This window comes from Neofelis nebulosa, chromosome 3 (genome assembly GCF_028018385.1).
Source record: "Neofelis nebulosa isolate mNeoNeb1 chromosome 3, mNeoNeb1.pri, whole genome shotgun sequence".
Taxonomy (NCBI): Eukaryota; Metazoa; Chordata; class Mammalia; order Carnivora; family Felidae; genus Neofelis; species Neofelis nebulosa.
This window is the reverse complement of record NC_080784.1, coordinates 173,645,130-173,672,486: the sequence shown is the minus strand read 5'-3', so window position 1 is coordinate 173,672,486 and position 27,357 is coordinate 173,645,130. Positions and strand designations below refer to the sequence as shown.

The 27,357-nt window shown below is 33.9% G+C and overlaps 1 protein-coding gene across 15 annotated transcripts in view; it reads left to right on the top strand.

Moving 5' to 3' along the window:
• N4BP2 (NEDD4 binding protein 2) overlaps positions 1-27,357 on the top strand; it is a 156,279-nt gene that overhangs the window by 27,225 nt on the left and 101,697 nt on the right. For 14 of the 15 annotated variants that reach the window (XR_009259624.1, XR_009259625.1, XM_058722790.1 and 11 more), the window contains 8 exons: positions 2,946-4,086; positions 4,668-4,792; positions 11,622-11,710; positions 16,765-16,841; positions 21,230-21,385; positions 22,964-25,353; positions 25,955-26,040; positions 26,562-26,607. Coding sequence is in view for 13 of the 15 variants with exons in the window: in XM_058722790.1 (XP_058578773.1) it covers positions 2,946-4,086; positions 4,668-4,792; positions 11,622-11,710; positions 16,765-16,841; positions 21,230-21,385; positions 22,964-25,353; positions 25,955-26,040; positions 26,562-26,607 (4,110 nt within the window). In the remaining 2 variants the exon portion in view is untranslated. Of the gene's footprint in view, positions 1-1,503; positions 1,597-2,945; positions 4,087-4,667; positions 4,793-11,621; positions 11,711-16,764; positions 16,842-21,229; positions 21,386-22,963; positions 25,354-25,954; positions 26,041-26,561; positions 26,608-27,357 lie in introns of all 15 variants that reach the window. The other variant, XM_058722793.1, reaches the window with a different exon arrangement.

Below are 27,357 nucleotides of genomic sequence, written 5' to 3'. Positions count from 1 at the left end.
TCCAGCTCTGCCACTAACCTCTCTGGCTCTGTTTTCTTATTTGTTAATGAGAAAAATAAAAGTATGTACCTCATAGGACTTTCGGTGAGAACCGAGGTTTGTTTGTTTGTTTGTTTGGTCAAGTCTTCAGTATAGTATTATTAATAACTTGTAATAAATTGTTTAGAAGTATGTTGACAGACAAGAAACTATCAAAGTTGACTGAATGAGTAAATTAAATATTGCTTTAATACTTTAGTACTTCAAATGTTGATGCTCAGTATTGCTATTGGCTATGATTAGTATAAGATAAAATTATTCTGGATTGGGGAAGTTTTGGTAATGCATGATAAACTTCACTTTTATTCTTTATGCAGTCTGTGATGTGAGCTTAAGTATTCTGTTATGTATGCAGAAAAACAGTTTTCAGCAGTCTGCATAATGCTCAGAAATGACAGTGTATAGAGTTTTATGTGTGACTTCAACATTTATTTCTTAATGTTGATGTGTTTAAAATTTATTTGTTTCACATACACTAACATAAGCAATGAGGAATTACAAGAAAAATATATTGCCCTTACATCCTAACAAAAAAATGTGTCTCTTTTCAAGGATCTTCTCTACATCTTGTTCATAAATACTGATATTTTGAGCATTTTGAAATGATAACATTGATGAAATTGTGTATTTTGCTTTGTAAGCGTAACAAGCATTTTTTCAGTGTTGCTATGATCTTTATATGTATTTTTAATAGCTTCAAATATTCCACTGAAATGTTGTGCTCTAGTTTATTTAATTGTAACTAAGTTTTTCATGAATAATTAATACAGCACAGGACATCTTGGTACAAATCGCCTTTCCCTTCTTTTGGCTTTTTTTCTTAGTCCCAACGTTTTATTTCCTCATGTCACAAGGTAAGAACAGTTTTCAGCTCTTGGAAACGTGCTGCTGAATTTGCCTACAAGAGGTGTGCCCAGTTGCCATCCCTCCAGGACTGTATAAGTACCGTGGTTTCACCACAGCTGTTTCAGCACTGTGTAGTATGACTTCACGATTTTAATAGGAATAAAATTTTGCTTTGTCTTAATTTGTTTTTTCTTTAAATAAACAGGATTATTGAACATTTTTGCATATGGCTTATTAATTATTATATTCTTGTGTGAATTTTTATGTGTTTTTGTTATTTTATACCATTGTTTTAATTTTTCCAACACCCTGTGTATCTCTTGCGTGATATAAATATCCTGATCTTTTACTTACTTTTACATAATACTGTGTTTTTATTATATACACATTAATTTTTTGGGTTGATCTTGTGGTTTTTCTATCATGTACATTTTCTTCATAGAAATACCTTTTGTGTTTGCTTTCTTCCTTTTTCTTTTTTTTTTCTTTTCTTTCTTTCTTTTTTTTTTTTTTTTCTTCATGTTTAGGGCTTCTAACCTTTGTACTATTGCTATAATCTCCTAACTGGTCTCTCTGCCGGGCTTGCCCCTCCAATCCCTCTTTGTTTTTCTTCTTAAGGGAACATTAATTGGGTGCTTACTAGGTGCCAGTCCTTATGCACAGCACTTTTTCACGGATTATCTCATTTAATCCTCACAACAACCCTATGAGGTAGGTACTTTTATTATCCCCATATTGCAAATGAGAAAATCAAGGCTTACGCAAGTTAAGTGACTTGTTTGAGGGTCATAGCCAACAAGTAGGAATTTAAATGTTGGTTTTCTGACTCCAGACCAGAGCTGTTACCTACTGTGCTGTGCTTCATTTTCATATTTCCTTAAGAAAAAGCACAAAAATAAGCAAAAGGCTCTGTATTTGTGTTATAAGGGAAAGAGCTCAGCATTGGAGTCAGACATACCAGGCCTGGCTCTGTCACTTAGTATCTGTGTGATTTGGGCCAAGTTAATATACTTTTTGAACTTTATTTTCTTCATCTATTTGCTAGATATACTAACCCTCATAGTATTATTTGAGGGTTCATATCGGTGATATATATAAAGCTCCTAGTTCAAATGTGGTGACAGATAGTTTCTTTAGAAAATAAAATTGATATTTCTTACCTTGACATACAAGACTCTTCCCAATTTCACTTGATCTTTTCCAGTTTTGTCTCCTTTTATCCACCATAGTACTGTATACCCATACTCCAACTAACTTCTCTTAATACCTTAAACATACTTTGTGTTTTCAAGACCAGCTTTGCGTTTCCTTCCTGTGTCTGACAAGTTTCTTTTTAATCTTCAAGTCCCAGTTCACATATTACCTTACGTGAAATCTTTCCTTACGCTCTTATAAGGCTGTTATAGCATTTGTGTATTACTAAAAATGTGCATTATTTAATCTATATTATAATATAATTGTTTTCTAATTTGATTATCTTTAATTGCCTCCATTAGATTGCAAAAATCTCTTAAGTGTAGTAAAAACTATGTCTTATTTATCTTTGTACGATGTATGTCCGATATATAGTATATGCTGATACTTATTTTTTGTATTAAGTGAAATTTATAGCATTAACCATATAAACAAATTAGATTTACAGGAGAGTACTGAAAATACTTTGTACTTAAAAGGACATGCAGTTGCTCAGTATTGAATAAATTAACTGGTTTTAGGGTCTTTATAAATAACTGTAATGTATATAATTATAGATATCTTTAGATACAATTTATAAATATTTTGTTAATTCACATTTATCAGAGACCTTCTACTTGATGGTAATTTATTAGCCTAGTTTATTACAGCTTGTCTGAAAGTAACAACATTGTATGACTCCATCATTCAAACCTTTCACTAATACAGACTGGTATATTAGTAAAATATTAAATAAAAAAATTACTTGAATATTTATAAATTTCTATATTCCATTCAGTGCAAAAAGTATAATTTTACATGGATTTTAATCAAATTGTATTTTACTGTTTTCAATACACATTTATATTGTTGTCCTTGTTGTACAGTTGAAAATGCAATGGATTGTCTATTAGAATTATCTGCCTCTGATGCCAAGGTAGAAGAATCATCTTCAAAAAGCTTCATTGCTTCTGAGAGCCAAGTAAGTGCTGTGGGACGTGAAATAATGGAAAAGTATCCTCCTGAAGAAGAGAGTGAAGATTCAAAAATGGATTCATTTTTGGACATGCAGCTAACCGAAGACTTGGATTCCTTAATACAGAATGCTTTTGAGAAATTGAACTCTTCTGATGACCAAGTATACTCATTTTTGCCTTTGCAAAGTGTTAATAGTTTTAGTGACCCGAGTGCATTTGTAAATTCAGATGCAAGTAGCATGACTCCCATTCTTTCTACAGAAAATGTGGATTTGAACAGTGAAAATGTAGAGAATTCTGCCTCTGCATTAAGTTCAAACACCGTAACTTCACATTCTGTTTCAGATGAGTCCAAAAGTTTTATAAAGGATGACACATTGGCATTGGAAGATTCTCTTCTCAGTGGTTCTTTAAATGTAGCAAGTGACAGTATGGTGGGTGGTAGCAATCGTGGTCAAAGACCTAAAGAGCTTTTAGAAACTGAGTATGTTGAGACTCCGTTCTCTCAAGCCCCTGTAGATTTGGATGACAGTGAACCTCAGGCTTTAAGCCTTACTGTGCAAAATCTGGGGCTTGATTTACTAGGTACAGGTGGGGATCAGAAATCTGCTTCTGTCCCTGATATGTTCCTACCTTCCGAAGAGTTCAATTTCAAACCGCACAAACATACTGAACTGCCGTCAAAGGGGAAAGATGTGAATTACTGCCCAGTACTTACCCCTCTCCCTCTACTGCTGCCTCCTCCTCCACCTCCACCAATGTGGAATCCAATGATTCCTGCTTTTGACCTCTTTCAAGGAAATCATGGCTTTGTAGCTCCTGTCGTAACCACCGCTACACACTGGAGACCTGTCAACTACACTTTTCCCCCTCCGGTTATTTCGCACACTTCCCCGACAAAGGTATGGAGAAATAAAGAGGGAGCAAGTGCTTATCAAGTACAAGAAACCCCAGTTTCTCAGGTTGTAAGAAAGAAGACATCATCTTATGTTGGACTAGTTCTTGTTCTTCTCAGAGGGCTTCCAGGATCAGGAAAGTCTTTTTTGGCAAGGTATGAGGTTTAATTGAGTTTTTAAAAAAGTATGATGCATGAACCTGAGCATTTATAACAGATAGAGAATAGGAATATGTGAAATGCTTTTGCTTAATAGATATGTTTAGTAACCACTGAAATCTTTTCTTTTCACTAATTTTTTCTTACTTTGTGGCTGATAGCAGCACTCTTTTCTCCAGGAGTTTTTTATTTTATCTTAGCATGTCATTTTGGGAGACAGAATAGAAGAAAAATTTAAAGATGATTTCAAGATTGTGAGCTTTTGAAGTCAGTAGAAATAGCTTTATGGAAGAGAACTAATTTGGGTAGGAGAAAAATAAGTTCAACTTTGATTATAGAGTTAAAAAGCCATAATTGGTTTTGAATTTAAGGAACAAAATAGGTTTGTTTTAGGTCAGTTTTCTTGGGAGTCAATCTTCTGCTTAGAGCATTTCCAATGTGATTTGTTTGAATATTATTATATTCTCACTTTTAAATAACCATGCTTGAGTTCTTTATTTGGATTATGACCTTGTGAAAATTAGGAGAGAGAATTTAGAAGAAAAATTAATGAAAACAATTCCATTTATCATTCACAGGACTTTGCAAGAGGATAATCCTAGTGGAGTCATTCTTAGTACTGATGATTATTTTTACATAAATGGACAGTACCAGTTTGATGTAAAATACTTAGGAGAAGCACATGAATGGAACCAGAATCGTGGTAAGAATACACATTAGATTCTGGGTAATATTAAGAGCAATATAAAGTATTTGTATTTTGATAGGTATATAATTTTTAGGAAGTTATGATTCCCTTTAATTAAAGTTTTTAATTAAACTTAAAAAATAAAGTGAATTATTCAATTATATATAATATGTAAAATTATAATAATTGTTATGTTACATAGTAAGAAGTGAAGGAGGTCATCATATCTCACAGAGTTGTTATGAGGATTAAAGGAGTTAGTTTTTGTAAAATGCTTAGAACATTGCATGACATGTTTAAGTTTTATTTAATGAATGGGAATCTTGTCACAAGTGTACCAGATTTTCTATATGGGTCTCAGAAGAGCTCAAGATGGGTCCAGTTGTCTCCTATGCTCTGGTTCCTGTTTCCTGAAGTGGGATTGGTGTTGTTAACTGCTACTTTTTCCTAGATTGATTTACTTGTTAAGGGAGGCAATGTGAGAGTAAAAGTGGCTCTCCTCAAACTGAATTTGTAGAGAGGTCAGAGATAAAACCTTACTATTTTTATTAGTGCAACTGTCTGTTCACTGAAGACAGTTTTATCATGAAATGTTATATTTTATGTTATGAATAGTTTGAATTTCATATGAAGAATTTGTAATACACATCGACAATATTTTCACCTTTATTTTATGATAAATGCACTGTATAAGTGATTCTTGAATTTGCCATCTGAAGACATTAAATTTTTCTGTGTTTTTTTCTTGAACTGAATATTAAAGTGAGAACTCAGGAATGTGAAAATACTAACACAACAAAAAATAAAGAAAACAATATGATGTGGTGAATAGTCTTGGATATGGCAGTTGCTAGCTATGTGATGTTTTACAAGTTATCTACACTCTCCAAGGCCTGTTGTCTTCAGCTGTAAAAGGGCTTAATAATACTTAACCTTCATGATTGTTAAGGTTAAATGAGAAAGAAGGGCTGAGCAGCAGTTGAACATGCCCTTACTACTGTAATAGTCCTAGCAATAATATTAAATTAATAGGCAGAACTCTCTTATTTATTAAAAAAATTTCTTAATGTTTATTTACTTTTGAGAGAGAGAGCAGGCAAGGGGCAGAGAGAGGGAGACACAGAATCTGAAGCAGTCTCCCAGCTCTGAGATGTCAGCACAGAAGTCATGAACTGTGAGATCATGATCTGAGTTGAAGTCGGACGCTTGACTGACTGACCCACCGAGCCTCAGTAGGCAGAACTCTATGTTAAACAGCTTTATTGGGATAGTAATCACATGGTTTTAAGCATATTCAGAGTTCTACAACCATCACTACACTTTTAGAACATTTTTATCACCCCCAAAATATCCTACACCCATTAATATTCACTCCTCATTTCTCCCCAATCTCTCCCAGCCCTAGGCAACCACTAATTTACTTTCTGTCTCTAGGTTTGCCTATTCTGGGCATTTCATTTAATGGAATCATATAAGCCAATTTGACAATAAATTATATTAAAAAAATACAAAAAAATAAAAGAGATTAAAGATATCAAATTCTAATAAATAAATAAACGGAATCCTATAATATGTGGTCTTTTGTGAAAGAAAGCCTTCTTTTCACTTAGCATAATATTTTCAAGGTTCATGTTGTAGCATGTGTCAGTAATTCATTCCTTTATATGGCTGAATAATACTCCAGTTTATTGATATGCCACATTTTATTTATTCATTCATCAGTTGGTGAACATTTGAATTGTTTCCACTTTTGCCTATTATGCATAATATTGCTATGAACATGTATGTCTATGTCTAACCTATTTAGGAATTGCCAACTGGTTTTCCAAGGCAACTGCACCATTTTACAATCCTGCTAGGAGTTTATGAGGGTCCCAACTTCTCCATATTGCCACCAATAGTTGTTATTGTCTGTCTTTTTGATTATAACTATCCTGGTGGATGTGAAGTGGTAGCTCATTGTGGTTTTTTTAAGTTTTTAAAAATTTTTTTTACATTTATTTATTTTTGAGACAGAGAGAGACAGAGCATGAATGGGGGAGGGTCAGAGAGAGAGGGAGACACAGAATCTGAAACAGGCTCCAGGCTCTGAGTTGTCAGCACAGAGCCTGACGTGGGGCTCGAACTCACGGACTGCGAGATCATGACCTGAGCCGAAGTTGGACACCCAACCGACTGAGCCACCCAGGCGCCCCAGCTCATTGTGGTTTTGATTGCATTTTCCTGGTGATTGAGGCTGTTGAGCATTCTTTGGTGTGTCCTTTTGCCCATTAGTTTATCTTCTTTGGAAAGTTGTCTGTTTAATTTTTTTTTCCCCTGAAGGTGTAATTAAAAGATTTTCAATACATTAATTATATTCAGGTACAATTTTTCCCTTAAAAAATAAATGGGAAAAAATTTCCTTGAAAAAAATGCATTTTTTCCTAGTATCTTGTGTTGTTTTTTAAAAAATTATTTTTTTATTGGGGCACCTGGGTGGCTCAGTCGGTTAAGCGTCTGACTTGGGCTCAGGTCATGATCTTGTGGTTTATGAGTTCAAGTCCCGTGTCAGGCTCTGTGCTGACAGTTCAGAGTCTGGAGCCTGCTTCTGATTCTGTGTGTGTCTCTCTCTGCCCCTCCCCAACTTGCACTCTCTCTCAAAAATAAATAAACATTAAAAAAATTAAAAAAATTATTATTTTTTTCATCATAAGTGTACTCTTTAATCCCCATGATCTATTTCACCCATCTTCCCACCTCTCCCCCCTCTGGTAACTTTGTTCTGTATAGTGAAGAGTCTGTTCCTTGGTTTATCTCTCTCTCTTTTATTTTTTTCCCTTGTTTGTTTTGTTTTATAAATTCCATATATAAGTGAGATCACATGGTGTTTATCTCTCTGAATTATTTCACTTAGCATTATACTCCCTAGCTCTATCCATGTTGTTGCAAAATGGCAAGATTTCATTATTTTTTATGGCTGAATAATATCCTATGTGTGTGTATATATGATATATGTATATATAATATATAACATTTTTCATATGTGTGTGCGTGCGTGTGTGTGTATGTATGTGTATGTGTATGTGTGTCACCTTTATCTCCACATCCTTGCCAACACTTGTTGTTTCTTGTGTTTTTGATTTTAGTCATTCTGACAGGTGTGAGGTGATGCCTCATTGTAGTTTTGATTTGCATTTCCCTGATGATGAGTGATGTTGAACATCATTTCATATGTCCATTGCCCATCTGTATGTCTTCTTTGGAGAAATGTCTATTCATATCTCCTGCCCATTTTTTAATTGTATTATTTGTGTTTTGGGTGTTGAATTGTATAAATTCTTTATATATTTTGGATACTAACCCTTTATCAGATAAATCATTTGCAAATATCTTTTCCCATTCAATAGGTTGCCTTTTAGTTTTGTTGATTGTTTCCTTTGCTGTTCAGACACCTTTTATTTTGATGCAATCCCAGTAGTTTATTTTTGCTTTTAATTTGCTTCAGGAGACATAACTAGAAAAATGTTGCTATAGTGGATGACAGAGAAATTATTGCCTATGTCCTGCTTCAGGATTTTTATGGTTTCAGGTCTCACAATTAGGTCTTTAATCCATTTTGAGTTTGTTTTTGGGGATGGTGAAAGAAAGTGGCCCAGTTTCATTCTTTTGCATGAAGCTGTCCAGTTTTTCCAACACCATTTGTTGAAGAGACTGTTTTTTTCCCATGACATATTCATTCCTCCTTTGTTGAATATTAATTGACCATATAATTATAGGCTTATTTCTGGGTTTTCTATTCTGTTCATTTGATCTATGTGTTTCTTTTTATGCTAGAGCCATGTGATTTTAATTACTACTGCTTTGTAAAAGAACTTAAAATCTAGAATTGTGATACCTCCGGTTTTATTTTTCAAGATTGCTTTGGCTGTTCAAGGTCTTTTGTGGTTCCATACAAATTTTAGTTTTTTTTTTTTCTTTTTGTTCTAGTTCTGTGAAAAATACTGTTAGTATTTTGGTAGGGATTGCATTAAATGTGTAAATTGCTTTGGGTAGTATGGACATTTTAACAATGTTTTCCTTCCAACCCACGAGCATGGAATATCTTCCCATTTGTTTGTGTTGTCTTCAATTCTTTCATCAGTTTTATAGTTTTCAAAGTACAGGTCTTTCACAACTCTTTGGTTGTTTATTCCTAGATATTTTATTGTTTTTGGTGCAATTGTAAATAGGACTGTTTTCTTAATTTCACTTTCTGCTGCTTCATTATCAGTGTATAGGAATGCATCCGCTTTCTGTACACTGATTTTGTTTCCTACAATTTTACTGAATTAATTCATCAGTTCTAGTAGTTTTTTGGTGAAGTCTTCAGGATTTTCTACATATAGTATCTCATGTCATCTGCAGATAGTGAGAGTTTTACTTTTTCCTTATCAATGTGGATGTCTTTTATTTCTTTATGTTGACTAATTACTGTGTCTAGGACTTTCAGCACTATGTTGAATAAAAGTCATGAGAGTTGACCTCCTTGTCTTGTTACTGATCTTAGGGCAAAAGCTCTCAATTTTTTAGCATTGAGTATGATATTGGCTGTGAGTTTTTCAAATACGGCCTTTATTATGATGAGGTATGTTCCCTCTAGACCTACTTTGTAGAGAGTTTTTATCAGGAATGGATGTCATACTTTGTCAAATGCTTTTTCTGCATCTGTTGAAATGATCCTATGATTTTTATCCTTTCTCTTATTGATGTGATATGTCATGATTGTTTTGCAAATATTGAACCACCCTGGCAACCCAGGAATAGATTGTTTGATCGTGGTGCATGATTTTTTAAATGTATTGTTGGATTTGGCTTGCTAATATTTTGTTGAGGATTCTTACATCTATATTTTTACGTTTATATTCATGGCCTGTAGTGTTCTTTCTCTGTCTCTCTCTTTTTGTGCTGTTTATCTTGTTTTGTATGAGGGTAATGCTGGCCTCATAGAATGAATTTGGAAGTTTTCCTTCAGCTATTTTTTTGGAATAGTTTGAGAAGAATAGGTATTAACTCTTCTTTAAACGTTTGGTAGAATTTGCTTGTGAAGCCATCTGGTCCTGGACTTTTGTTTTTTGGGAGTTTTTTGATTAGTGATTCAATTTCATTGGTGGTAGTTGGTGTGTTCAAAATTTCTATTTCTTCCTGCTTTAGTTTTGGTAGTTATACGTTTCTAGGAATTTATTCATTTTCTCTAAGTTGTGCAGTTTGTTGGCATATAGGTTTTCATAATATTCTGTTACCATTATTTGTATTTCTGTGGTGTTGGTTGTTTTATCTCCTCTTTCATTAGTGATTTTGTTTATTTGGGTCCTCTTTTTTTAATAAGTCTGGCTAGAGGTTTGTCAGTTCTGTTGATCTTTTCTAAGAATCAGCTTCTGGTTTCATTGATTTCTTCCATTGTCTTTTTAGTTTCTATATCATTTATTTCTGTTCTAATCTTTATTATTTCTTTCCTTTTGCTGGGTTTGGGTTTTGTTTGTCTTCTTTTTCTAGCTCCTTAGTCTTTTGTTATTTTTAAATTGGATTATTTGCCTTTTTATTACTGAGTTGTAAGAGAGTACATGAAACTTTTAAAACTTCCAAATAGGGGCACCTGGGTGGCTCAGTCAGTTAAGCTTCTGACTTCGGCTCAGGTCATGCTCTCCTGGTTTTTGAGTTTGAACCCTGCTTTGAGCCTGTATTGGGCTGTGCGCTGACAAGCCCTCTGGACCTGGAGCCTGCTTCAGATTCTGTGTCTCCCTTTCTCACTGCCCCTCCCCTGCTTATGCTTGCATGCACGCACGTGTGCACGCTCTCTCTCTCTCAAAAATAAATAAACATTAAAAAAAAATAAAACTTTAAGCTAATTTCCTCGTAAGGCGTACTTATTGTGCTTCATCATTAATTTCCTGAATAGGTCTAATTCCTGGGGGAAAAAGGTAGTTTTATAAGAAAATCTCTTACACAGTGTTTAATAATGTTTTCTTTATTTCAAATCATTACATCTTTGTGTGTGTTTTTTTGTTTATATATTATGCTTGTTTGTTTTAAAACTCATGTTTGGAATAATTTTTGATTTATGGAAAGGTTGCAAAGGCAGTATAGAGTTTCTGTATACTCCTCCCCCATTTCCCTCTTCTGTTAACATTTTATATAACCATGGTACCTTTGTCAAGACTAAGAGATTAACAATGGTACATTATTATTATTATTATTGTTATTACTTTTAAATGTTTATGTATTTATTTTGAGAGAGAGAGAAAGCACACAAGCAGGGGAGGGACAGAGAGAGAGGGAGAGAGAGAATGCCAAGCAGGCTCTGTACTATCAGTGCAGTGCAGAGCCTGACATGGGGCTCGATCTCATAAACCTTGAGATCAACCTGAGCTGATATCAAGAGTCCGTTGTTTACGCAACTGAGCCACCCAGGCGCCCCAACAGAGGTACATTATCGTTAACTAAACTCTAGGCTTTATTTTGATATTAGTTTTTCTACTAAAGTTCTTATTCCTTCTAGAATCTTATCCAAGATACAGTGTTGCTTTTAGGATGATATTAAGGATAGCTTTTTCCCCATATATGCTGTTTATATATGTAACACACATAAAACTTAGGTCAGTTTTTTAAAAAATATTCTGATTATAACTTTAGTATTTATTATCCAACACTTATCTGTACTTTAATTTTTATATACTCAAAAGTGATATTTAGAAGTTGAGTTGTGAGTAAAATTAGCACATATCCATGATTTTCAAATTATGAAAACGAGGTCAGATTTCAGAATTTCAAGAGAATACTTAATACTGTTATAAAAAGTGATTTTTCATTTTCTGTTTGTGTTTTTCAGCAAAAGAAGCATTTGAGAAGAAGGTGTCTCCTATAATAATAGACAATACAAACCTACAGGCATGGGAAATGAAGCCATATGTTTCTTTGGTTTGTATCATAAATTATCATAAGTCAGTAGTAGTAAGTTTGAAATTATTGGGGGATGTTAATTACACAAGTGAATCTCAAGCAAACAGCCCTTGGACTGTCTATAACTGAGCTTTCTGTGTACTTAAGCAAAATGAGAAAAATAGGAATCATTTTTGCGTAAAACTGAATTTATTCAGTTTTCAAATTCTGAGATTCAGTTTTTAAACTCTGAGATAGTTTTTGTTTTTGATATCTTTTATGAAAAGGTAGTGGTATTAAATTATAATTTTATGTTTGTGTGCATATGCATAATTATAATTTAGGTGTGTGTGTGTGTGTGTGTGTGTGTGTGTGCGCGCACGTGTGTATACACACAAAATCTTTTTTCCTTATTGCTATTACTTGGCAGAATCAAAGTTGGTGGTCCTTTGTTAGTCCTTAAATTTCTTTTGAAAGTTTGCTCTTCGGATAAATTCAGAATTTTATAAATTCAACTATTTTCAGTTCTCCAAATTTGCCATATACTTTTTTTTTTTCCCCAAGCTTTGATGTCACCTTTTTCAGGAAGTTAGCATTCATTAACTTACTAAAAAGCTGAATAGAGTACTCTTTCTGCTTTCCTGGCATCCTGGCTTACTTTTGTGATAGCCTTAAGCACACTGCTCTTATCAGTAGGTCATTGGGTTGGCTAACTTTTTTCTATAAAGCGCCAGATGGTAAATATTTTAGGTTTTGTGAGCCACATACAATCTCTGTCGTATATTCTTTTTTTTTCTTTTCTTTTCAAATGATCCTTTAAAGATATAAAAATTGGGGCACCTGGGTGGCTCAGTCGGTTAAGCATCCGACTTCGGCTCAGTCATGATCTCACAGTTCATGGGTTTGAGCCCCGCGTTGGGCTCTGTGCTGACAGCTTGGAACCTGGAGCCTGCTTCTGATTCTGTGTCTCCCTCTCTCTCTCTGCCCCTCCCCTGCTCACACTCTGTCTCTCAAAAATAAATAAATGTAAACAAAACAAAACTATCCTTAGCTCCTAGGCTGTACAAATACTGGCTAATGGGCCGAATTTGGCTCTTAAGCCATCTATATATTCTTGCAGGTAGGTCTGTTTTATTCATCGTTGACTCTCTAGGATATAGCACTGGGTTTGGCATATAGTAAATATGTATTTGTTGGCTTAAAATGATGAATGAACGAAGCTTTTGTGATTATGGGGTATTCTTTATTTTACTCCCTCAATATTAGCACGTCTGGCACTTTAAAGCTCACTTTATGTTTCTTCAGTTAATGAATGTTGTGCTGCTTCTTTTGTGTTCTCAGCACGTCCAGCCTCTGCCTCCTTTGCTGTGTTTAGTGCACTTGTACTATTTTGAAGGTGTGACTCTTCATTTTCTGAAGAAAATTAATGTCATTTGAGAGCAAATGAGATTTTACTTCTGTGCAGGGGCAGTAGAGGGAACAAAGACTCAATTTTAGTCCATTGGAAATTAAAATTCAGTTTGCTTTCTGGCCTCAGGAATTCCTAATTTCTAGTCTAACGTATTTATCATGGGAAATGCTTTCCCCCTTACCCTTACTTCTCTATATGTTTTCCTTAGCTTCCTGCTATCATCTTAGAAAGTTCTTTAACACTTCATTTTCCTATGTAGAAAATAAAAAAGGCTCTGCATTACTGAGTTACTGGTTTTCATTTAGCCTTCAGACTTCCATAATATTTTTCTTTCTCTTTTTTCTTATATAATAATTGAAATTATAAAGCTATTTTTCCATTATTGATTCCTTGGCTATTCCCAACTCTACTTAGAAGTATGAATGACAAGGGGCGCTGGGGTAGCTCAGTTGGTTTAACTTCCAACTTCTGCTCAGGTCATGATCTTGCAGTTTGTCAGTTTGAGCCCTGAATCAGGCTCTGTGCTGACAGCTCAGAGCTTGGAGCCTGCTTTGGATTCTGTGTCTCCTTCTCTCTCTGCCGTTCCCCTGCTTGCACTCTTTCTCTCTCTCAAAAACAAATAAACATTAAAAAAAAATTAAAAAAGTATAAGTGACTGCTGCTTATCATAGAATGCCAAATTCATTTTTTCTTCAAAAAGAAGTAGTTATAGGAATTACTGTAGAGAAGGAGGATCCCTTTTTGCTTCTTTTGGTAACAAGATAATGAGAGCTGTGGGGGAGTGGAGTAGATTGGAGATAACAGTCTAATACTATCTTGACTGTCATTTACAAAAGTAGTTAAGTAGTGAGTTGAATAAGTAGCGAGCAGTCAGGTATGCTTAGTGGCATCTGGCAAAACTTATTACTTTGTTCTACGTATATATGTGTGTATATATATATATATATATGTGTGGTTATATGTACATATATGTAGTTAAATATATATATATATATAACATATATATGCGTGTATATATGTAGTTTTGTGTATATATGTATATACATATACATATGTAGTTTCCCTTGTGAGTTATCATATAGCTTAACGTAAATCAGAATCATCCCAAGTAATGTAACATCATTAAGATTTACCTATTGATATGGGAGTTGAAGAAGTCTTTAAATTCAGTCTCTTTTTTTCTCTCTGTGTGTATGCATTTAAAATTAATTTGATCCTGAGAGCTATATGACACTCCTTTAGGTCATTAGAGACCAGGGCTGTTGCCAGGCCCTGAATAAAGTGTATGAAATTTGGTATTGAGGTGAGGAGATAGAAGTGAATAGAGTCATTACAGGGTATTATGTCACTTCCTACTGTGGTGTCTTGGTTGATTTTGGGACTTTTCTGTCAGAATGGCAGAAAATAGCAGTGCGTACTTTTGGCATCTTGTCATAAAACTGAGAGGGAGGGGATCAGTAGTGGGAGGTGAGGTCAGAGATGTAATGGTGGTTGTGGAGATGGTAGGGCAGATTATATAAGGGCTCATAGATCACTATAAGAATTTTAGATTTTACCATGAGTGACATGGAAGATGTGTTAATCTGCTCAGGCTGTCATAATAAGATACCACGATTGGGTGTCTGAAACAACAAAAGTAGTTTGTTTGCTTTTTTTTTCACAGTTCTGGAGGCTAAAAATCCCAGGTCAAGATATGGCATAGTTCTCTGGGTGAGAGTTGTTTTCTGGGCTTGCACATGGCTGCCTTCTTGCATGTTCTCTTATTGTATATAGTGAGTTCTTTGGTGTATCTTCTTGTATGCATACTAATCCTATCAGATCAGAGCCTTACCCTGATATCCTCATTTAATCTTGATTACTTCCATAAATGCCCTATCTCCAAATATAGTCACATGGGGTGAGTGAGGTTTGAAGGGACACAAACATTCAGTCCATAACCAGGTTTTAAGCAGAGTAGTGACGTGATCCATGACAGTTAACAGGATTGCTGTAGCCCAGTGCTGAGAATAGACTTGGGGTTGGGGCTGGAGTGGCAAGCATGGAAGCAGAGAGACTAGTTAGAGGGCTGTAGTTGTAATTAATGTAAGAGATCATATAGCTTAGACCCACATGGTGGCAGTGAAAGTGATGATGAGTAGTGATTAGATTCTGGATATATTTTTGAAAGTAAAACCAACTGAATTTCTTGTTGGATTGATATGGATGTGAATTCAGTGTGACATTAGGGTTGGTTTTTGGCCTGTGTAGTTGGAGGTTGCCATGAGCTGAGAATGATGGCGAAGGGTTTAGATAGAATAGTTTTGGAGTAATGGATTTCAAAAGTTTAGGTTTGAATATGTGAAGTTTGGTGAATAGGTAGTTGGATCTACGAGTCCAGAGGTCAGGAGTGAATTCTGAGCTAAAAATAGGTATTAGAGTCATTAACATATGGGTGATATTCAAAGCCAAGGAATGGGATGATATTACTAAAGACGTGAGTATAGATTAAGAATAGAGGACCAAGGACTAAGCATTCCACTGTGGGAAGAGTTGTGGGTGGAAAAGAAGGACTAGCAAAAAAGACTGAGGACACATTTTAGTGGAGCTGGAGGAAAAGCAAGTATGCAGGAACAAAGTGTCAGGAGAAAGAAGTGGTGAGCTGTGATAAATGCTGCTGAGAGTCAAGTAGGAGAGGACTGAGAATTAACTGTAGCATTTTTCAATGTGGAGGTAATTTGTGGTCTTGATGGGCAGTTTCAGTGGAGTAGCCAATTGGAGTGGGTTTAAGAGAAGTGATGAGAGGAATTGAAGATAGAGTGTAGTAATTCTTTTGAAGGCATTTTCCTGCAAAGGGAAGCAGGAAAATGGGGAGCTGGCAGGGGAAAGGGGATTAAGAGTAAGATGGGAGAAATAATTGAATGTGATAAGATTGATTCAAGATGGAGGGAAAAATTGATGATAACTCAGAGGGGAGAATTGCTGAACTTGGTTATTCTTGAGGTGGAGAGAGGAGATTGGATCTAGTGCAGAAGTGTAGGGCATAGCTTTTAGATAATAGTCCTATTAGAGTTTTGAAAATTGAATGAGCTATTATTTGAAATAGCTTCAAAATTATAAAAGTAATGCATGTATGATAAATATTCAAATTATAAAAAAGAGTGCCAAAAAGTCCTACTCCTTTGAGGTAGATGTTTTTAATAGTATTTTTTAGAATCTTTCCAGAAGTTTTCTATATTGTGTAAAAATGTGTGATTAATTCTTTTTTACCCAAGTGAAAATTCTGTATCTTTCTTAACAGTTTATATTGGGGCCTTTTCTTTTTAACACATATAGAACTTTCAAAATTTCTGTAAGTATTTTCATTGTATGGTTGTACCTTCATTTATTTAGTCAGTTGCACATTAATAGTCACTGTGTTGTCTCCTTTTGCTATTACAAATAATAATGAACTGGATATCTTAGGGGTGTGTGTGTGTGTGTGTGTGTGTGTGTGTGTATTTGCAGTCATATAATTATTAGTAGCATAAATTTCTGGAAGTTAATTGCTGGGTCAATGAGATTGTGCATTTTGCCGATTTAACAAACCCGTCACAATTAGATAATCTTTAGGTTCTTTCAGTTAATATGCTATGAATTTGGAAACAATTCCTTTAATTTCATGGAAGTAATTATTTTTAAATACATTTGTCTTTTTTGTACATAGTCTCAAAAACATAAATATAAAGTTCTTTTCCGGGAACCGGACACATGGTGGAAGTTCAAACCAAAGGAACTTGCAAGGTAAAATGTAGAGACCATCTAACACGTTTTTAATTTTATGGCAGTGATAGAAAGTCCATCTAGATTTTTTCTCTCTATAAATAATCAATGAAACAAAATAGATTGGATTGCAGCTTTTGTAACAAATTTTGTATTTCCTATAGACTTTCTTTTTCAGTTTTTGAAGAGTTTGTACCTTATTCCTAATACTGAGTTAATTAACAGAAAAATTACAATTGTCTTATATAGTCAGTACTTTATTGCTTATTAATAATATAATGTCAATATTTGAAATTAGAATAGACCCTGGGGATTGGCATACCTGAACCTTGTGCTATGGGAGGAGTAAATCATTGTAGCTGCCTGGTGACTTAGAATACTGAAAGGAAGTGAGGGAGGTATAGGTGGAAAAGGTAGCAGATGTCAAACTATCCAACTATTGCACTACCCTCCCCACTCCTTGCCCGTCTCCCAAAACTTATGCTTTTTTATGTGATTGTTTGACTTGAATAAAAATGTTACCCTATGACATGGATACATCATGTGTTTTGCTTTGTGCTCTGTATTCCCTTAGAGATAGGCATAACTGGAGTTTGGTCAGGGTATTTTCTTCTTGGTAATTTTAACTAATTTTAATACTAACTAAAGGGTAACCTAATTTTACTGTATTCATAATGTTGTGCAACCATCACCACTCTCTGATTAGTGAACATTTCCATCACCTCACAAAGAAACCCTGTACCTGCTATTAGTCACTCCCAATTCTCCCTTTCCTTTGGCAAATGTTAATTTGCTTTTCTGTCTCTGTGGATTTGCCTGTACTGGACATTGCCCATAAATGGAATCATACAATACGTGGCCTTTTGTGTCTGACATCTTTCACTTAGCATAATGTTTCCAGGTTTTATCCCTATTGTAACATGTATCAGTACTTCCATTCCTTTTTATATGCTTTTGATACATTACTAGATTTGGTTTTCTAATATTTTGTTAAGGATTTTTGCATCTGTATAAATGAGTGACCAGTAATTTTTTCTTCCTTGCCCTTTCTTTGCCTGGTTTTGATATCATGGTTTTGGGTTGATAAAATTAATTAGAAGGTGTTTCTTCTGTTTCTCTTTTCTGAGTTTATGTGAGTTTGAAAGTTTGATAGAATTTACTTATGAAACTGTCTGGATCTGGTGATTTCTTTGTAAGAAGGTTCAGTTAGAATTTGTCATTACACCAAAGTTTTAAAATTTATTTAGACTTTATTAAAATAATTATAGTATTCTCTTACCTTTACATTTCTGCTGCATCCATACTTACGTTCCTCTTTTTAATCTGAATGTATTTATGTGTGTCTTCTTTTTTCTTGATTATTCTCACCAGAGATCAGATTTTTTATTAGCCTTTTCAAATAAACATCACTTTGCTTGCTTAATCTTTCTATTATAAGTTTGTTTTATGTTCAATTCACTTCTGCTTCTCTTTTATTCTACTTCGTTTGCTTTTTTAAAAAATCTATTTTGTTTATTCTGTTATTTTTATAAGATTTCACTTGAAAGTTTAGGTTATTTTATATGAGCATTTGATGCTATGAATTTCCCTAGGTACTATGTTTAATGCTCCTAGAATTTTAATATAGAATACTTTCTTTTTATCATTTACCCCCTTATTTGCATTTTGATTAATTTTACTTTTTAACCCTTGGGTTATTTAGAACTATGTTTTAAAATTTCTGAAAAGGTTATTTTTAAATTCATCTTTTTTTAAAAATTCATTTTCAGTTTAACTGTAGTAGGTAAGATTGTACGATTTGTGTGATTACTAATTCTCTGACAGTATAAAAGATACATTTTGTGACCTAGTATATTGTCAGTGTTTTATAAATGTTTCCTGTTTGCTTGATAAAAATATATGCTTTGTTATATATAGTATGTTATAGTATGCTAATATATTATTAAATCATGCCTATTCTGTTGCTCACATCTTTTTAAAAAAATTTGCTTGATGGATTAATGTTTAAGGGAGGAATGAGGAAATCTGCATGAGAGGGTGTGGTGAACTCTCTCTCTGTTATGTTGAGTATATTCATTTCTTCTTATATAATTCTGCCTATTTTCACTTTATTCTGAGGATATTTTTTAAAGTGCTTAGAAGCTTAAAATTTTTATATCTGTCTAATTGAACCATTTATCCTTGTCAAGTGATTTTCTTTTATCCTTAATGTTAATTTTAGTTATAAAGTCTAATTTGTCTAATATTAATAGAACTACACCAGCTTCCTTTTAGGATTTGGGTGTTATTTCTTTTTCCATACTTTTACTTTTGAACTTTTCAGTGTCTTTACATTTAGGCATATCTCTTATAACTAGTATAATTAGGTTTTCAGAAAACCTCTGTCCATCTTTGGCTTTTTGTTGCTAACCTTAGTTCTTTTATAGTTATTTTGGTTATTCATATAATTGGTCTTGCTTCTTACTGTCTCACTCTGCACTTTCTCTTTATCTCACCTTTCCTGTGATTGTTTTTCTCCTATCGCAGAAAATTATATATTTGACTTCTTTCCCTCTTATTATGCCTTATTTTGGATTTTTTTTCACTGAATGCAAATTTCTTATTTATTTGTTCTTTATTAATTTGGAAATTATATACACTATTTTTATTCTTTTAATGGTGACATTAAAACTTTTATCATGCAAACTTTAAATTTAAGGTTAAACCATTTTCTTAGCCTTCTCAAAAATAAAAATATTTTCAAACATTTTAACTGATACTTACCTGCCTTCCAACTTACGTGCTATGATTGTACAGTGTACAGACAATGTGTGTTTTCACTCATACGGTTATTGCTTTGTCCTTAATTTTTCTTGCATCATAGATCTTTCACCTGGGAATTTCCTTCTGTCTGACATTCATCTTTTAGGAATTTCTTTACAGTATAGTTCTGTTTCATGTCAAACTCATTTTTTTTTTTAATCTGAAAATTCTTTTATTGCCTTCATTCTTGAGAGATACTTTCACTGGGTGTATAGATTCTAGATTGACAGTTTCTGTTATTGAAGATAACGTTTAATTCTCTTTTGCCTTCCATTACTGTTAAGTCAGCTGTGATTCTAATACTTGGTTTCTTTGTCAGTAACTAGTTTTTTTTTTTTCTTTCTTTCTTTTTTTCTTTCTTTCTTTCTTTCTTTCTTTCTTTCTTTCTTTCTTTCTTTCTTTCTTTAATTTCTGGTTACTTTCAACATCATCTCTTTACCTTTGGTGAATGACAGCTTCAGCACCATGTTTCTAGTGGATTCCTTATTTATCTTGTTTGGGATTTGTTGGGCTTCAGAGATCAGGGTATTTGTGTCTTTGATCAGTTCTGGAAAATTCTCAGCCATTTTTCTTTAAATTGCTTCTGTCCCATGTACTCTCTTTCTGGGACTTGGATTAGATGTATACTGCCTTTTTGTTCTATCCTCTATGTCTATGTCTCTTAACTTCTCTTTCATATTTTCTATCTCTTTGCTTCTCTGTGATCTGAAACCAGACAAGATTGAGGTAGGTAAATATGAAACCCAGATTTGCCAACATGGCAAATACTAATTTTAGCCCTGGGATCCAGACACTGAGCCTTGGATCCAACCCAAGATAGCAGTGTTGCAACTGAGATGTTTTCATGAAGATTAAGATCCTTGAGAGACTAAAGCATACCATCTGGCCTCCTGGCAGATGCAAATCCAGACGTTGTATGAAGAAAAGCACCCCCAGTTTAAGGCCTAAGGATCCTTTAGTATTAGTTTCAACGGAATATGAGTTCATAAACAAAAATAAAGAAATAAGCTACCATGAGTGAAAGCACAAATACAACAAATTTCATATTTGGATATCCAGAGACTTAAGATACAAGGAATTTTTTTCTTTTCTTGAACTTAAAATGTATATACATTTGCTTAAATTGACTTGGGATTCACTTTTATTGTAACAGGAGGGCCCTTTGGACATCTAGTCTGCCATAGTGGCCTAAGTGGAAGACTAGTAGAATTTTTTTTACTTACTAGTTAATAATTAAAGTCTGGAAGTAATGGTCATACTCTTATGAAGTTTTTTTTTGCAGAGCTTGAGAATAGCTTCTTTTAAAGTTATTAGGATCTGTTGTTATTTTCCAAGTTGATAAAAGATGTTTGGAAAAGATTATATGGAATGATTTAAAAAATGGTTATTTAAGACATGTTGAATAAGATGAAAATTAGAGTCTGTGTATATTGTGTCATGACAAACCAGCTTAGATATTTTTACATATTAGAAATAGAGCATTATTTTGTATACGTTAAAAAAAAATGAAAAATATATCATTGTTTTTCTTGGTGTTATGTGTTCCATTTTTTTTAAACTTTAATTACCAATATTTCTTCTACCCTTTTCTGCCCTGGAATTTTTAGGCGTAATATTCATGGGGTAAGCAAAGAAAAAATAACAAGAATGTTGGAACACTATCAGCGTTTTGTTTCAGTGCCAATAATCATGAGTTCTTCAGTTCCAGAGAAAATTGAACGTATTGAGTTGTGTGCATATTCTTGTGAGGACAGAAGTACTAGGTAGGTTAAAGTCCCTGTGTACAAAAATTCAATTTGAAATATAATTTAAAAAATAATTTTGTAGCTTGTGAAATCACTGCCAAATAACTTTAAAAATAAAAATAGATGTTTGTTATTTGTTGAGTTTAGATCATTGTCTTACCTGAAACAAGATGTATATGGTTAGCAAGAGAAGTAAATTTATGTAAGCAATGACATGGGATTTTGTGGGTCCCAAGGTTTTGTGGGTCCTCAGGGTTTTGTGGGTCCATGTTTATACTGTGAATACTCCTGCTTTCTTTGTGTAACTTCCCACTATTCCAATATTTATTGGTTATCACCTGTCATTATTTTGTGTTTCTTTAGGTATTAGTGAAAATACTCTTTCAAGTTAGTATTATAAAAATTGATTATTAATGAAATGCTTTGAATAAGTAATACAAGTCATAGCCTTTTGAAAGTTTGCAATCTAGCATGGTACTGAATCTGTTAAACATTTAGGACATATGAACAATTGAATAAGTAGGTGAGTTAAAGAATAACCTTAAATATAGATAGAAGTCTAAATCGCCCATACTTGTTGATGATAAGGGCTGGTGAATCTCTATAAAAAAAGGAGATGGGAAGAGAAAATTCATAAATGCTCTTTTATTGAGGAGCAGTGTTGCAAAGTGGTTTAGAGCATGGCTCCTGAGCTGTTGTTTCCTGGCTTCAAATTCCAAGGCTTTGTAATCTTTGACAAATTATAGAATCTCTCTATACTTCAGCTCTTCATTTCTAAAATGGCAATCATAACACTTTGTTCATAAGAATTTCATAAGGATTATGAATTAATACTTAAAAGGGACTTAGAATAGCATCTGGCATGTAGAAAACTCAGTGTTAGATGTGATTTCACTTAGGAAGCTTCATGAGAGAGGTGGGACTTTGAGAGCTCCTGGAATAAAGAAAGAAAGGAAGATGAGTTGATAAATTGACTAAGGAAAAAGTATTGAAGTTGAAAGTGTAATGATTAGGCAAAAGTGCTGTTGAGTCTGAAATTAACATTGAGGATGGTTTTAAAAAATTTAGCAGGTGACATTTCAAATGACAGCTCTCCTCCCTTTCTCTCATTTCTCTTAGTTGTGCAAATCATGTTGACTCTTCGTGACTTTGTAAATGAAGCTTAAGTATTTTCCTCTGTAGCAAATGACAGATGTTAATAGAGGCAGACCTAGTTTCACACATATTAAGCTTAAATGGTTCTGAGAGAAGCCAGGTGTCCTCTTCTGGGAACAAATTTAGAACCTTTAATATTTAATGCATATGAACACCTTAACTGAAAATCTCATGTTTTTTATTCGAAAAAAGTTTGAGTGCTTCCTATATGCCAAGCATTGTGTTAGGTGTTAGGGTTACAATGAAAGGATGTGTTCATAATGTACTAGGAAAAGATCACGATTAGCTTTTATAATTTTAATTAATGTAGTTTATTTATAGAAGTTTTAGAAGAAATGTTAAGTGTCTTGTCTTTCGGTGAAATGCTTTTTTAATTTAAATCATAATGTTAATAGCAACATTAAGAGACTTCCTTATAATACTGTAAAAAAAATCTTACAGCCCAAGAGACAATGAAGATATTACCTCTGAAAAAGAAGAAAATGTTTTATCCTCATCTTTGAAGCATCTAGAGTTAACTGAAGTGAAGAAACTTGAAGGGACCAAAGAAACTATATTACCTGAGAATGTTACATATCTGTCTAATGCAGATTTAAACAAAGGAAGAAGAGAAATAAGTGGTATGAATCCTAACATTCAGAGTGCTTTCATTCAGGAAGTTTCAGACATGTATTTTTCTGATTCTGAAAGCAAAGGACAAGCAACAGAAAAAAGTGAGAAAGAAGAGCAAGTAGAAATGGCTTCTGAAAAAGAATATAGTAAAACTGATGCTGATAGTTTTGTAGAGAGAGTGTCACCAAGTATTTGCTATGGTGAAAATAATCAAGACTATGATCTTTCAAATACTATACCATTTCAAAATGAAAAATCTTCACCTGGTGAAATATTGGAAGAAAGAGCCATGGTAAAGAAAAAAGCCTTTGGAAAACCAAAAAGCAAATCAACTTTGGAAAAGTTCCCAAGACATGAGCTATCAAATTTTGTTGGTGATTGGCCAGTTGATAAGACTATTGGTCAGAGGACAAAAAGGAACCGAAAAACTGAAAAAACTTCATCTGTACAAAGTGACAAAAAGTATAATCGTCCTCAGACACGCAAAGTATTAGATAATAGTCTATCTGTGAATATTGATCACATCCAGCAGCGAGAATCTCCACCTGAAAGTACAGAGGAGGACAAGAAATCACAGTATGATGATGCTTCAGAATCTTTCAGTCACTCTCAGTTTGATCTGTATAAAAATACTGAAAAACAATCATTCAGCATTGTGGGTGACTGGCCTTCATCTGATTCTTTAGCTCAGAGAGAGCACAGATCAAGAATGCCAAAAGACAGCTTAAAGGAACCCAACCTAGAATTTGGAACTAATGACAGTTTGAATGAAACAGCCTTCTACACAGCACATGAGGCCTGTTGGGGCACAAGCCCTGAAGAACTAAAAACACTGGGTAGTTCCAGTTCTACTCTAGGAAGTTCTGAATCGCTATCCAGTGAAATGGCCTGTGAGAATAAAACTTGTCCAAGTAAAAAGATTCATAGACAAAACACATTGTCTCTTACTTTTACCAATAGTGGGCCAACTATTCCTGGAGTAGTAGGACCACAAACTTTAGCAGAATTTCCAGACGGAAAACTTAAGAAAGTCCCTGGAATAGAAGAAGACATGTGTACCCAGACTGAACCACAGGATTTTGCTCTCTTATGGAAAATAGAAAAGAATAAAATTAGTCTTTCAGATTCTGTGAGAGTATTAACCGGACGATTAGATGGATTTAAACCAAAAGCTTTCAATATTAACACAAAATTAGACATTCAGGAAACAATTCCATACAGGGTAATGTATGATAAAAGCACATATGTTGAAGAAAGTGAGCTCACCAGTGCTGATGAATCTGAAAATCTTAACATTCTTTGTAAACTCTTTGGGTCCGTTTCATTAGAAGCCCTAAAAGACTTATATGAGAGGTGTAACAGAGATATTATTTGGGCTACAAGCCTTTTGTTGGACTCTGAAACTAAATTATGTGAGGATACTGAATTTGAGAATATCCAAAAATCATACGACGAAGCACAAATTGGGCCGTTTTCTCTGGGATTAAATTTGAAGGAAATTATTAGCCAAAGAGGAACCTTGGAGGATTCTATTTCTTCTGTGCCAGAATTTGGCCATGGCACTGTCGTCAGTAACACTAATGTGCAGTCTACCTGTGATTCAGAAAAGGGAGACTCAGAGCAGGCAGAAATAAGAGCTATCACTACTGAAAAACCAGGATTCATAACAGATTTATTTCCTAATGCCACTACAGATCTAAAGAATACTAATGAAGTACTTCCTGGTAGTCAGGCAGAACTTCCAGGTTTATATAACATTAAGCAGCCTTTTCCAGGGACTCTAAAAGCTACTACTGCTAAAGATGTGAGGGACATGGAGAAGAACCTAGAAGTCACAGAGATTGGAGACAGTATACATTCTTCTTTGAATTTGTCTGATGTTTTAAACTCTGTATCGAGCACTTCAAATCTGGAGTTAAATGAAGAAGTTGATTTTACTGACTCGTTTGAAATAAAGAAAAATGAAAATCTTCCTAAGACTTATGTGAAATTTCCAAACACTGAAGAATTTATGAATGAAGATGAACAGGAAATGGAAAAAATTCTAATGGCTGAGAGTACTTTGTCAGCTGGAGTTAGTGAAGAAGATAAAACGGAGATGTTGAATCCCATGCCAATGATGGCCAAATCTCTGACCATAGACTGTTTGGAATTGGCATTACCTCCTGAGCTGGCTTTTCAGCTCAATGAATTATTTGGCCCTGTTGGTATTGATTCAGGTAAAGAAAAAGATTACCTAAATATGTATCTTTGTGTGAATAGAAACAGATTCAGGGTTCTATCTCCATTTGGAAATTATGTTCTATGTTAACTGAAATATACCTTATTTTTGACACATTTGTTTATAGAGTATTTCAAAAAAATGTAATTTAAAGAAATAGAGAGTATTTATATGGAGTTTGTGTTCATCCCATGCATATGTTGAAAGTTTTCTGGGTATTTACCTCATACTTATTTGCACAGTTGAACCTTTTTGAATCTGTGGTGCTACTCCAGATATACTTAAGGCAAGACTAATTTCTTAGAACACACTTCTTGAAAAGTCTTGACTAATGGAAATGAATATCTTAAATATATTCAGGTAAACTGATGGACAGGAATAACTTAAATATATGAAGCATTGTATAATTGCACCCACCAAGAAGTGTGAAAACAGTGACATAGCACATAAAAAAATTATTCTAGGAGCTTTAGAACTAGAAATACAGGTTAGTAATAATATGAATTAGTTTTATGATGAATAAGGTGGTTGAGTATGTTTTCTCAAAATGTATAATGAGTAATGATCATATTTTCTTTTCTTTTTTCCCTCCTCACAAGGGTCTCTAACAGTTGAGGATTGTGTGGTTCATATAGATCTGAATCTGGCTAAAGTGATTCATGAGAAATGGAAAGAATCTGTAATGGTTGGTAGGCTTCTTTTTATAAAGAGCTCCTTTTGTGTTCACTTTGCTCTTAATAGAATCTGTTGTATGAAAGATTTTCTATTGAATTTTGACTTTGAGAGAGAATGAATTTTTATCAGTAAATAGGTTACTGATATTTTTCCTCTTTCTAGTATTTTTGGTTATTTCCAGATGGGCCAAATTATATAACTAATGATGGAGCTCAATATGATTGTTGACTTTTTTTAAGAGAAAAAGTCATAAATAGTTTTTACTCTAAAGACTTGTAGCACTGATTGATTAAATTTCAAAAACTGCTAAAAAACAAAACAAAACAAAACCAGCCTAAGAGCTCTGTAAGTGGCAAAAATATATTAATATAGTCCTACTTCATAATCATATCTAATTTTATTGTTTTACTTAGATTTGGCAAGGACAATTGATAGTTTTACAAGGAGAAGTGATTTCTAGAGAAAAATAATATAATCTTATTTTATAATGCACCCTCCTTTGCCAATCCCCTGTCCTGCATTTGTGTTTAGGAGCGACAAAGACAAGAAGAAGTATCCTCTGGCAAGTTTATGCGAGGTAAAACACATATTTTTACTTCTAATGTTCTTGTCATGATGTTGAAACTTGGTGTATGTGTACGAATTTTAATGCCTTATTAAATATACTTCCACAAAATGTGTTACCCAAGAATTTTGATTTGAAATTAAAGTTCTTTTAAAATATTTAACATTTAATATTGAAATAAAATAAAGCTAGAAGAACTAAAAAGCACCTGTAATTAACTTTCATGAGTGCAGTGGACCACCTGTGGTGTGCTCTAATACGTATAGTCAGGGTATTGCCTGTTTAAGATTTTGTTCTGGTTCAAGAGCACTAACATGTTCATGTGTTTGATTGAGAGCATCATTCAGTTGTTACTTGGTTATTCAAAATTTTTACTGATGGTAATATTATTAGAGCACAAAAGTCAGCCTGCTTTTGTAACATCTGCCAAATTGACAATATTTGATTCCAGACAACTTCTTAGGTAGTGTTGTCAGTGATTAGTGCAGGGTGGCGGACCTGTTAACGGGCCTCCTTTTGTGCACGTTTCCTTCAGATGCCTCTTTTATACGCCTCACACTAGGACTCCAGGTTGAAGATTCTTTGGGTGTTCTTTAGTTGTAGCTTCAAGAGCTAAAGCTATTTGAGAGCTAGAGGTACTGGAAGGGTATCAGAGTTTATGTGGATGGCAGTATCTGCTGTTTCTTTATTCTCTGGGAAAGCAAAGGAATGTATAAAATATGCTGCTACCCTTAGAGATGCTGAAATATTATACATTAAATC